The 13,706-nt window shown below is 43.9% G+C and overlaps 1 protein-coding gene across 3 annotated transcripts in view; it reads right to left on the bottom strand.

Annotated features, from left to right (window-relative positions):
- SLC41A1 (solute carrier family 41 member 1) overlaps positions 1-13,502 on the bottom strand; it is a 35,377-nt gene extending 21,875 nt beyond the window's left edge. Inside the window, exons 1-2 of one of the 3 annotated variants that reach the window (XM_081009083.1) lie at positions 13,355-13,502; positions 9,991-11,338 (exon numbers count right to left, since the gene is read on the bottom strand). In XM_081009083.1, the coding sequence (XP_080865209.1) occupies positions 9,991-10,377 (387 nt within the window). In that variant the 5' untranslated portion in view covers positions 10,378-11,338; positions 13,355-13,502. Of the gene's footprint in view, positions 1-9,990; positions 11,339-13,114; positions 13,211-13,354 lie in introns of those variants that run through there. The other 2 variants (XM_081009084.1, XM_081009085.1) reach the window with 2 other exon arrangements.
- Positions 13,503-13,706: the final 204 nt, after the last annotated feature.

Below are 13,706 nucleotides of genomic sequence, written 5' to 3'. Positions count from 1 at the left end.
ATCCAGGAACTCCTGCAACTGCTTGGACACCACCTTCTCCATCACCTTACCCAAGATTGGGACATTTGCAAATGGGCAGTGGTTATTATAGCTCATACAGTCTAGGATAGGCACCTCAAGGAGTGGGCGCACCCTATTGCCTGCTCAGGCATAGGCAGCTGCCTTACACCTTGTACAAACCTTTGGTTTTATTTAGCTCAGCCTTGTCTACTCTGGCTGCCAGCAACTGTCCAAATCAAGGTGTCAGGCAGTGCCTTTTGAACTGGTGATGCTAAGGACTTGAACCACTAAGTTACAGTCCCTCCCTATAAACATGACACAGCCTGCCCAAAATACCCCTGAAAAGGTAGAGACATCTAACATTGCAATTGGTTTGTCTCACAAAAACTGAACAGTAATGGTTATATGGTACACATAAATCCTAGCCTGAAAGGAAAACTGAAGATACAGTAAGACATGGGAACTGCCTTGACTGTGCTCTCAGAATGTAACAGATTAAGCATAAATCCTACATGAATACGGGGAGGAAAAACTGGGGTACTTACAGAAAGTAGTGGTTAACCGCAGAAGTAAACCTTATTGAATTCAATGGGGCTTACTCCCGAATAAGTGTGGCTAGGATTGCAGCCTAAAGTAAGGGCCTCTAAAAATATTCCTTTAACCACAATGGTGCTTCAGGGTGCTTTTCGCCTTTAAGGTCGTGAGCGGGAGCCAAGCAGCTCCATTTTCCTCAATGATTATTTTTAGGAGTGACTGGCAGGCAGCTGTGCAAGACGGCTATATAGCGAGCGCCTGCTCCTTCAGTGGATGTTCCCCAAACTCTGTGTACATGAAACCAGTCACTAATTATCAATATTCACTTTGTGGAGTGAGGGTGGATTTGAGGCTGAGGAACACTTAAGGTTAAGGACAATCCCCAGGATTGTCTAAATTAAGAACATGAGAAGAACTGCACCGGATCAGGCCAATGGCCCATCTAGCTCAGCATCCTGTTCTCATATATGTCTGTGGGAAATCACACACAGGATCCGAGCACAAGAGTCCTCTTCCCTCCTGTGGTTCCTAGTAGCTGGTATTCAGAAGCATTACTGGGGCCCCTGACTGTGGAGGCAGAGCCTGAGTATTGTCATCATGGCTAGTAGTCATCAATAGCCCTCTCTGAGCCCTCTGAATTTGTCTAGTAGACTTTTTAAGTCCTCCAAGATGGTCTCCTGTGGGTCTCTTGCGCTGTGTGAAAAGTACTTTCTTTTACCTGTTTGGAATCTTCCAACATTAGATGTCCACAAGTGTTAGGAAAGAGGAGGAAAAGGCAGTATTTGGCAGCCTTTAAAAGAAAGCGCCTCTCCCTTGCAAAACCTCCTTCTTAACAGCTTCTTTGCTCACAGGGTCAAAGTAGGTGAAGCATTAAATTAATTTCATGTACAGGTTTTCAAAACCCGCATCAGCTGCTGTGATGGGCTGCTAATGATTGAGATCACAGGAGGCACAGACAGAGAATGCGATGCTTTCTTCCCCTTCTACAGTCTTCAGGGAACTCTTTGCTATGCAGGGGCTATTCGCATTGGGAGGAGAACTCAACCGTGGTGCCAATAGGGTTTCATATACACATTTGACACGGTAGATAGAGAATCAGTCTAATATAAAAGACACTGCAAATGAGAAATCTATTAACCATTCAGCTAAATGTGAGAATTATCCATAAAGGAACACACAACTGTGGATCCTGCCCGCTATTACCGGTATATGGACATTAAAATATTACTCAGGTTATTTGGGAGAAAGATCTTTATAAGAATTAATGCCGTTCTAAGAATTTATTGTTAAACAACCAGCAAGGTATGGTAAGATAGCATATACCAGTACTACTATTCAATGTGTTTAAGTACAAATGCATTTCAAAAGCTGGGCAAGATTCCTGCGGTGCAGGGGGTTGGACTAGATGACCCTCAGGACCCCTTCAGACTGTACAATCCTATGAATTTAGGTTATGTTTGAGTTTTCTACCCATAACCCCCCCCAAGGTAACTGCTTTGATGCACCAAAGGTAGTTTCACTGTATGTTCACTGCATCACATTAAGTGGCATTAACAATACAAGTCGAACCAAATTCCTTACTCATAAACCCCTTAAAGGTCTTGCTTTACTTTTCTGGAGATTGGAATAAAGTAAGTGAACTCATATCAAATTGTGTTAGGGTCCTGCATTGCAGGGGGTTGGACTAGATGACCCTCTGTCCCCTTTCCAACTCTATAGTTCTGTGATTCCATGACAGACACTGGCAGACACTGATTAGAAAACAATGAGCTAAGAGTTCAGAGATAAAAATAAGAATGCAGAGAGTTTCTTTCCAGGCAGAAAAAGTTAGCTGTATGAAACTTAATATGAGAGTGAATGTAACTCATTTTCACTCTCTTGGTTTTTCCACAGCTCGTAGGCTACAGTTCAACCACGAAGCAAAGCTTAAGAACAAGCAATTTAGGCAGGAAGCATTTTCAAAACATGTCAAACTAAGTAAAATGATGAATTAGGCATCGGAGCAGAGACTTTTGGGATCACAATATCAAGTTATTTTTCTCTAATATTCCTGACAGGTTCCTTGGTGCCTGCACTTCAAGCTGGAGCAGGCAAAGGATCCGCTAGGAGTTGTAACTGGATCCAGCGGGAATACAATCCAAGTAGGGATGTTCCCTAAGGGAGAAGAAGCTCTTTCCAAGGAAGGGAAACAAGAGCCTTCACTTACGCCAACTCCCTTTTAATACACGCAAGGCCAAACCTACTGGCGTATTTAGAACCATGATCAGGATATTACCGGCTCCTGCAGAGGGTAAATATTGCTGCAAGTAGAGAGTGTCTCTCGGTAAGAGATATCAAAGCGCTAAAAAGGGCGCCTCTAACATTAAGCCTCTTATGTAAGGGGAAAAGATCTCCTAAAATTTCCACTGTGAAGACATCTCAGCCAGCAGGCATATGATAGATAGCACAATTAATGCCCCCCCCCAAAAAACAAAAATTAGATGCAAGATGTTTCCCTTGTATTGCAATGGGAGTCCAAGGCATCCTGTATAAATCCCCGCATAGCCAAAAGGAAAAAAAGAGTTTGCTTTGCTGGTACTTTCATGTTGCTAGCCAGATGAAAAAGTTTGCAATTATTTCACATCCATTACTGTGAAAGCATCTCCCCTGCTAGCCTAGAATCTTTTACCCATCCAAGCATATCCTGCGCCAGATGGGTTTATACGCAGCACTTAAAAGCTGCAGGCTTCAAAAGATCCACTTTCTGAACAACTCTGCCTTTAGCTTTTTCCGTTAGAACTCTGGAACTCTAAGCTTCACAAGGGTGCAATGTGTTCTTAGAACACATTTCACAGATCCGAGAAAATATATATAATTAGAGATTGCTAAATTTAGAGATTACCCTTTTAGTTCCTATGCACAGTACAGATACTGACCCAAGATTTGGCTTGGAAAGTCATTTGAACCCAGAACTGTGGTTAAGGTCTCTTCTCCTTCACCGTAATTTGTAGCCAGGGTTTGTTAGAGACTGGGTGTGGGGGCTGTAACAGAGCAGTAGGTGTGGTTCTAATATAATGACTGGACCTACAAAATCCCTCAGTAGGAGCACCAGGGGAGGCTTATGAGGTTGCAGCTGCCTGCCCTGAAACTATCTGCTTGGGAAGTTAAAGCAAACTGAAATTCAAAGGGCTGTAGTGTCACATCAGTCATATTAGCTGTGAAAGGGAATGGGTCTACTGCTGCTCTCCAATACATACTTGTCAAATACCGTCTCACTACCCTGCTATCACCCAGAGTATAGTCACAGGTTGGCTCTCAGCACTTTCCATTCACAGAAGTTCAAGTTCCACCCCCTAAGATGCAACAGCACCTGGCAACTTCAGATCTAAAGATCAAATGAAGTTCTACGCTGTCTTCCAGATTGTCTTCTAGCATACTAATGCCACCTTTTGAAGTCCAAGAATGGAAGGTTTCACTCCTGTCCTTAAGCACTGATATTTGGATGAAGGAGGGAAGAAAGGAAAAACGAGTGGCATTTATTCTGCTTCAGGCAACGCATTATTACAGCCGAGTTCCCATGAGTAATCATTATAAGCAGTGCAGAAAGAAAATTACAGTCATCGGATGGCAGTTCAACTTTGTAGCCCTTGCCAATTAGATAAGTAGAATCTTGATGTAAACAGCTGGGACCAGGCCACAGAGAAAGGAGATCTGCAAAGCAGGTCAGAGTCTGGTGAGTTTTGACAGGGGGAAGGATATGCTTGGAAACACCATGTGGGCCCACCAAGCTCACCATTCTGAGCTCCTTGAAAGAAGGTTGGGATGCAAATAAAAGAAGCAGTTTTGTATGACTGGTCATGGGCTACTGTCAAACACAGGATCGATATGGGAGTGCACTATGAAAGCTTCTCAGAAGAACATCCCTGTTAGTCAGGCAAATAACACCCCAACACTGAAATCCTATGCACAAACAAGTGAGGAGTTCAGTAGGAGTCAGTAACCATTCATAGGATCAGGCTGTATGAGTGCTGAGAGTGGATAATTAATATAAACAAGCATCCTTGGTGGAAACTCACACATTCTGGAATGCCATTCCTCTTCCAGATGCTTTAGCCAGAGTGTTTTCTGGAAACAATGCAAGACCTTTATATTTGGGCAAGGGATAAGAAAGCTATTTAAGCTTTAATTTTGAAGTGTAATCTTCCTGAGCTGCTTTTGGGGGGGGGGTGTCAGGTGTTTGCTTGTAAAATGCCTGACCACAGATGGATGATAAGGTTGGGAAGAAGGATGCAACAAAGCACAGATTAGACGCTGATCTCATATTTATCAAGGCACCATGAATGGCAGAAGCAAAAAAAGAAAAAGAAGAACCCTACATGAGTTTGACGCCTCCAGTAGAAATCCTCGCTGTCCAGGAGAAACCATGTTAAATGCAAGCAATGAGCCGCCTGACTCGGATTATTAGAGGGCACATTTGCAGTTTAAGAGGACAGGGTCAGGTTCAAAAGAACAGCAGCTGTGCCTGAAGCCTTTGCATGTTTAGTCTTTCATTAGCATCGCACATCTGATAAACAAATGACAGTGTTTATTTATTCCAAACGTGGCAGGGTGGAAGCCTCCAAGCGCCAACATGCTGCCAAATGGTAGAATAAGCAGATGACAGCACCCTCAACACCTTCCGTCATCGCACACAGCTCCAGACGTTTTATCAGACTATGGAATTGGTATCTGACATGTTCTGGATGAGCCTGCATCCCCCTCACAAAGATCAGGTTCACTAGAGGGTTGCTTTCGGATCCAACATTGCTGAAGGATTTATCAAGGGCACCTGGAGATCACAATACCTTTCACCAGTTATGAATAGCATGCCAGCTGAATCTCTTCTGAGACAGATGGATGGGTGACAACTATTGATGCGCTACTATATTTAGGTTAAACTGCTCTAAGACACTATGTGAAGAGTGCCTTTGGAAAATATCAAAAAGAGGTGCAGAATATGATAGACTGTTCACCAAGACAACACCATGACCATATTCCCCAGCATTAAAACATCTTCACTGCCTTCTATGTCCAATTCAAAGTGATCTTTAAATGACCTGAGTATGTAGAATACCATCTTCTCCCATACGAACCTAATAAGCTTTCCAGTGATCCTTTCCCGTCCAATCTTTTTTTTGAAAAAGGTCATTTTGCACATGCATGATACGTATCAACTAAACTGGAATTGTAGAGTTGGAAGCAACCCCAAGGATCACCTCGTTCAACCCCCTGCAATGGAGGAATCTTTTGTCCAATGTGGGGCTAGAACTCACAACCCTGAGATGAAAAGTCTCATGCTCTACCAACTGAGCTATCCCAGCTGGTAAAAGGTTGGTCCTTTTTAGGGATCAAAGCAGCTAGCTCAAACCCCATGCCCCAAATTCCACATACAAGTTTCAGCACATGGCCTCTGTATAAAAGGTATGTTAAATTGGAATATGGGGGGAAAGTGGGGAAAAGTGAGTATATTTGATAGACAGCTCATGTGACACTTTACAACTGCCACTTGTTACCTTGGAAAGTTGTTTGGCTATTGTGCCATTTGCTAGCAGACAAGGAAATGTGAAAGCAAAACAAAAGCAAATGGGAAATGGGGACAAAACACCCACCCCCATTCTTCAGACCTGGCCCTCTGCACCTTCATGTCTCACTGTGTACCATTTTACTGTAGAATAGTGACTATTCTTATCCTCCCTTGTTAAGACTGAAGATCAAACAAGCAGTATAAATACGCATCCATTTTAATTCTCACTTTCCCCTCACCTCTTCAGCAGCCCAGTCCTTTGTTCAGTATCAAGGCATGCCTGGAGGCCTTTAAAAAGGGCAAGGGGAAAATTGATCACTTGCAGAAAGACAGTTGCTCACTGGCTCCAAAGAGTCCGAACTGCTATGCTCTGCCAGTGACAATCCACCCCTAGGCAATTGTGCGTACAATAGTTTCATGACATAACTCCGGGAACTGTGGTTTCAAGAAACAAGTGCACACAGTGCTGCACCAGGATATAGACTTATCTAATTGTTCCTTGAAAGCCTCAAAGAGAAAGAATGAACAGCTTGCTCCAAGAACAGGGTAGCCAACCTCCAAATGATGTTCAACAGCAACTCCCATCACCCCACACTGTTGGCCATGCTGACTGGGGCTACTCCTGGGTTAGATATTTGCTCACAGCAGGCATGCTCTGGTCCATGGGGTCACAAAGAGTCGGACACGACTAAACGACAACAAGGGAACAATTCTGGGAGCAAGGCAACAGACAGCAAACTATTTCATCCCTAACCCAGAAAAAGGTCTTCACAACTCAAGATTCATGAAAACAAAGGAAGAGGTGGCAAGCCAACCCCACAGAGCTGCATCTCAGTGATCCAGAGAAGAAGATGTGTTTTTGCAGGTGGGGGTGAGAAATAAAAGTGTGGGTGTCAAACTGCTGGGGAACCAAGAGACTCAAAAAGACCACAAAGGAAAAGAGCCACCCAAAGGAAAAACAAATTACATTGACTGGTTCCATGAGTAAGACTTGACAACACTGACATTTAGGGAGATGCCAACAGGCTCCTGCTGTTAACTTTCAAGACCTACTTATTTCTGCAAAAAAAAGTTGGTGGTTGTTCAAATTTCCCACTGAGCTATGAACAATCTGGGAGTGCTTTCCAAATACCAGTGGGAATGAACCAAGCCTGAAGGTATTAACAGCTTTGACTTTCAAAGAAAGGTGGCCAATATAAGCAGATTAGTCTCTTTTAAAAAAAATTCTTAGGACATCGTCCTAAGATTTTGCTTTTGTATAATTCCATTGTGAGCAGGAAGGCTGGAATATTGGTATTATACTAGTTCCCATGTAACACAGATGCATGCAACATTCTAAAGCATGACAGTCATTTAGAGATGCTTATTTCTGAGCAAGACAACTTCAGACTATATACTGCTCCACTCCCAATGAGAAGCTTACATAGCGCCGGAAAAGAATGAATCACATCCAATATAGAACGTTTTCCCAATAAATCACTCTGGAAGAAAAGGTAACTAGTACAATGCTGACTTGCTAACAGGTAAGATGCCCACTAGCTTGTATCTTATCAGTTAGCACCTATTCCAACAAAATTGATTTAGGATTAATTTTAACATTCACTTTGGTAGGGATGTGATTTCTCAATCTGGGCTCAGTATTGGGACTCTTCCAAAGATTCCATCAACTGGATCTGGAAGTCCTCCAAGCTGAGGCTGGTAGGGTATTAATTTCATGCACACACTCACTTATGAATTATATTTTCATGATGATCCAAGCAGCGTGAAAACTTGCATAAAAACATATCACGTGAAGTTGTTATCATATAGATAGTAAAAGACAGGCCTAACACCCTACACACTGAAAAACTAGAAGGTATATATTGCTGCTGCATGAGAAAAAAATGAAATCCTGATTAGTTTGCGCATTTATGCCATGACTGAGCCCCTTCCCCAACCCAAACTGCATCTGCTGCCAATGAAATCAAACACCCAGGATATTGTATAATAATGACCAGGTCTGAGTTTTAGATTTACACAGCCCCATCTTGAGAAGTACACTCCAACTACACTTAGGCAGTACATAAACGGCTATCAACAAAGAGTGTGGCGCTGATAACCAAGGTTGCAGGTTTGATCCCTGTATGGGACAGCTGCTTATTCCTGCATTGCAGGGGGTTGGACGAGATGATCCTCAGGGTCTCTTCCAACGCTACAGTTCTATGATTATAAGAAAGAACAGCAACTAGCCATGATGGCTATTGCTCTCCCTCTAATGTCAGAGGCAGTAAGCTCATGAATATCAGCTGCTGAAAATCATGCGGGTTAACTGCTGATGCATTCTGGACTGCTTGTGGCCGCTGTGAGGAAAGGATGTTAAACTAGATGGGCCTCTGGCCTGCTCCAGCAGGACTTGTAAGTTATCAACATAAAACAAAACATTAACACCGCCCCCCCCCCCCCATGAATCTCATTAGGTTTAATGACCGGTGCAGTTCTAATTTGTCACACAAAAAGATGAGCAAGAACATTTGGCTACAAAGCTACACCATGCTCTGTTAATTTTTAAAATATCCCATCTTTCCATCAACTCTAACAGAACTCTCACCCTCTTCATTTTCCCCCCTCACAACAACCTAGTGAGGTAGGTGACTGGTCCAAGTTTACCAGTGAGTTTCCTGGCTGAGTGGGGATTTAAAACCTGCTCTTCCAGGTCCAGCTATACCACACTGGCTTTCTTATTTCAATTTCTAGTGACAACAACTCCCTCTAAGCTCCTGAAAGCACAGAAATGGTATGATACTGAAATTTCACGAAGTGTTTAAAACCAAGGTGCTTAAGTAGAAGCTTTTTTAGCTGAATGTTTAATGTTAAGCTATAGTAGGTCACCCGGTCACTTCAGGAGGCAGCCGCAATTTGAAACTGTAGGGTCGGATTCTGTCCAAAGTGCTACCTGGCTTGCATAAATGAGGCAGATAAGACTACTGAGACAGAGCCTCGGCCTTTAACATTAACATGACCTGCCAGATAGCTGTACTGCAGGCATAGAGGCCAGTGACACCGTAATCCCAGTAACTCAGCAATGTCATCTGAGAGCAAGGAGGCAAGCTCCACATGACAGCTAGTGTTTCAAGAGATATCTCCACTGTGCCTTACATTTCTAATATTTATTTAGAAAAATATTAAGGAGATTCTGCATTTGGGCCAAGCCAGACCACATGCAAAAGCTGAACACATTTTCATCCCTCAGCTAAACAAGTCTTTTAACTGGATAACAGCCGATTGGATTTGCCAGCAATTAATATCACAGGTCTCGGCCCCCGGCTAAAAACGTTTACTGCAGCTCTTTGAGTTTTCCCCAGATTGGCAACTCTTCAGGCACACATATGATAATCAGTTCTGTAAACACCACCAGAAGTGCATTTTTTAAAAGTTCACTTCACATTTTTGGGTGTGTGTGTTGGGCTTGGCACTACTGTATTTACTTTCTAGGGTCTGAACTTTTGGGAGAACTCTAGATGTCTTTACATTCCTGACTCTCCATCTCTAAGAAATAGAAGTTTATTTTCAATTCAGAGGCTGGGTTTTAGAGTTTATGTTCCTTTAAAGCTGAGATTTATAAGAAAAAGATGGGTCTTGGGTTATTAAAAGGCATTCAGATTCAGGAACAGAAAGAGTGGGTCACACTGCTATTGACCACCTAAACTTTAATTGCTTCCAGAAGAGGGAGGCTTATTCTACCTCTCACATGTGAAATCTAAGGAAGATGAGCCTGAAAAAAAGAGAGGAATAAATATATAATGGTTTCTAATGGAAAACCTCTGCCTCCCACCAAATCACTCTCATGGGATTTAAAAGACACTAACAATAAAGCAAGTTACAAGTCCAGATACAGAATTTTGAGCCCATTCCATGCTGAAGGCTTTTAGTCTTACCTGCACAATGTCCAGGACCATCCCAGCTGCAACTGTCCCAAACCCTGCCAGCAGGAAAGGAAAGAGGACTTGCAGCCCAATGGAAAAGGAGGTCTCTTTTAGAGGAGAGGCTGGTTCTGGGCCGCGGTCTGTGCTGGTATCATCACTCTCTGTAGTTTGACTGCCATTCTCTAGCAGAGCATCTTCCTCACGCACCCCTTTGGCATTGGCTCGGGATTCTATCACTACCACCTCGACACCTCCTCCTTCTTCAGGCCCTAAAAACTCGGAAGATTCAACGAGATGTTCTCGGTCAGGACTGGAGAGACAGTCTATAGGGCCAGCAACAATGGGTAGCACCACGCCATTGGTGTGATGAGCTTCCTTTTGCTCCAGCTTGGAGGTCATGTTGCAAGATTATGCAGGCTGTCTCCAGCCTTCAACCCTTGATATACTACAGAAGGGACCCAGCAGAGAAAAAGTCTTTTGCTTGGGGGTTAAGCCAATATGCCTTTCGACATATATATTCCAAGTCCTCCAGTTCGACAATTCTGTCCTTAGCCGCAAGGTCTGCTCCCCTAGCAAAAACCCCCATCAAGCACAATCCAGAACGGGAGACGCCAGCCACAGAGCCAGCAGAGACACTGCAGTAGATTCTGGTGAGATCAAATCCGCTCTGCTTCAACCTTCCCTGGAGTTCTCTCTCAAGGCAAGAGTCTTTGGGGCACACTCAGTGCAAAATGTAAAGTGCCTGCAATTGTTAGTTTCTTTGGTTTGTAAGTTTCCAGAGCATCAGCTTCTCAAATCCTGATATCAAGCTCAGGTCTTAATGCAACAACTAATTCAGCTGCTCTTTAAAGTGGATGGGGAAAAGAGATTTTTCAGCAAAACCACTTTATAGATTAGAGTCTTTAAAAACAGTTTGAGATAAATTTGGATTCTAGCTTTAAAACAAACAAAAATACAGAGTAAGTGCCGAGTTTAGTTTCCTAGGCAGTTCCTGCTACCCAGAAAGTTGAAAGGCTTGAAAAATTCTTCCTCCTCTTCTCCAGAATGAAGATCAGGGTTGCCTTGATTTCATGAGATTCCAGCCAATTATGAAGGGCTTGGTTCAGGTCTCCAGGCTGGCCTTCTCACCCTCTCCGACTGTCTCTTCACACTCTTCCCAAGACAGCCCGGCTATCAGTGAGCTGTGAGAAGGGACCACCCTTTTTCTCAGAAAGGAAATCTCTCACCTTACAACATGCGGCAATGAAGGCTCTTATTTAAAGCAACATGAAGATCCCAGACAGGCTTATGCTGTGAGCTTGTCCAATGCTAGCAACGGAAAATTCTTCTACAGACTCTTCAGGGAACACACTGCTCTCACCTTAAAACACAGAAGAGTGGAAAATGCATGATACAATTTTTAGGCAACTAAAGAATAACTCTTTCATTCATAAAGTCCCTCCCTCCCATGTATTAGTGTGTACATCAATAGCTTTACTGTTCTTCTATATGCCGGTGTTGTTGTTTTTAATTAAAAAAAACCCCTAAACACACATCAATATAAAAACAGCTGCAAAGGAAGAGGCCCTTATGTTTCCTCTGTTACCACCATGTCTATCCAATTTCCCCTTCCGAATTAAACTCCGTCTGAGATTTTCACACCCGACAGTCACAGGACATAACGCACAGATGTGTTCCATGCAGAGGATAAACACCATTGTTCATTGCTGGTGAGCCAATGCAACTGCAACCAATGAACACCCTTGAAACAGTCAGGCAAGCTTGCTGTACTTGTTGCATCAGGGCCATTCTTCAATCAGGATGGACACGCATGGCATTTCTGAGTCCTAAAGCCAGAAACCTGACAGCTTCTGCCTGCAACAAGTAGGAAACCCATAAAATCCACAACAGCGGCATGAATGTGTATGTACACTACTGCCCTCTGCTGTGTGCAGGATGCTTTAATTCACCAGCTAGCTCACAAGAATGCAAGCAGCAGAGCGGAGCAGAGTGGAGTAGCAAGGTTCCAAGTTCCATTCTCCTTGCATTATAATGCAGCCTCAAACCTTAAAGTTTGTCAGTCTTTAAAGATATAATTTCACTGTGTCTTTAGGGTAAAGAAAGCCAGACACATCCCACCATCTAGTTCCTTTTCTTCCCAAACAATTGCTAACATATGGCTTGGGACAGGGTGGAAGGTGCATTAGCAACCTATGTATTGTATTTACACGTAGAGCCACATATGTAGCAAGCCATCTCAACACACTACAGCAGTTACCAAAAGAAAATATTATTAAGGGCCATGCATCAGTTGTTGCTAGCAACACAAAGGTCAGTCACATTAGTGACAGACAGTGTTGCATGGGTAACTGTGAAGTCAATGCAATTTTGAATATAGAGGTTTAAACCTTTGAAGTATGTTCCAAACAATTTTACTCATGAGCATCAGACAGCCCCATTGCCTAAAATCTAGAATTTCTTCTAATGTTTATTGCAGGAGAACATAAAAGAGCTCCCGGTTACAGTTTGAAGACTCTCACGTGTGAAGGAAGCATAATACAAAACACTCATTCTTGGATAAGCAACCCAACTTTTGTATTAGAATAAATTTGGAAAGGAAGTGATGTTTAAGATATGAGTTAGTCAGCAGCAGCTCATTTATCATGAAATCGCATGACACACATCACCTACAATGCAATTTAGGGTTCTGAGTAACCCATCTAGTTTCATAATCCACACACAGACACAAGCCCTTTCTGACAGCAAGTTACAATCGGAGTATCTCTTCACACGCTGTACCCTCATCCATTCTATTAATACACCACATCCTTAGATCAATCCTCCAATACTCTACACTCGTGACCCTGCCTGCTCAGTCAGAAAGTCAAGTCCAAGCCAGCCATAATCTAATAAGACACATTTATGTTTTTTTATTCTTCCCACCGATCCACACTACCAATCTATTCCATCGCCCCAGCATCTTACCATGAAGGGAAACAAAGCTATTTGCCAGAACACCAGATTTGAACCATAAAGCCGCATTAAAACCCCACTATCTTTACAGTATGTATGTACCCTTCAACCATATACACACACACTCCCCACCCCAAAGAAAAACCAGATGCCCAGAAAATGGTACGAGGGAGCAGCCACCTACCCTAATGGGGACTCTGCTTCTTAGCTATCTCCATCCTACAGCAATTATCCTAAAACAAGCTATTCTTCCTTGCCGGTCCCCCCACCAAAGCACAAGTCCTCGTTGCAAGGAAGAGGACTGACTAGGTGGCTCCGTCGTAAGCCAAGCCCCTTGCCCTGTCCCTTTAAAGCCTCCCTTAGGAGCCCAAGGGGTCTTGAGGCCAAGGAATCCACTCCCACGAGGGGGGCGAGGGGAGCCTACCTGCCACCTCCTGAGCCCGGCTTCTTGCCTCTTCTGGGATCCAGCCCCTTCTCTTGCTCCCCCGGCCCCCCGACGGCGACCTCTCGCTGCCACTGCTTACATTGCAATTGGACTGGGGATGGAGAAAGCGCTGCTTGCCAGAAGAGCAAGGTAAGAGGCGGAGCTTGCATGTAAGCCCCCTCCCCTCGCTCGAGGAGTTGACAGCCGCGGAGTCCAATGGGAGCGCGGCGCCCGCCCGCTCGCTTCACGTCGGTTGGCTCGCCGCCGCCGACGCGGATGACAGGTGCGAGCGGCCCCGGCGGATTGGTAGCAGCGCCGGCCAACCGCAGCAGGGAAGGAGGCGGACTCGGCG

This window comes from Podarcis pityusensis, assembly GCF_964106645.2.
Source record: "Podarcis pityusensis genome assembly, chromosome: 6".
NCBI classification, from domain to species: Eukaryota; Metazoa; Chordata; class Lepidosauria; order Squamata; family Lacertidae; genus Podarcis; species Podarcis pityusensis.
The sequence above is the reverse complement of the archived record's forward strand: the minus strand, read 5'-3'. Positions and strand labels throughout refer to the sequence as shown.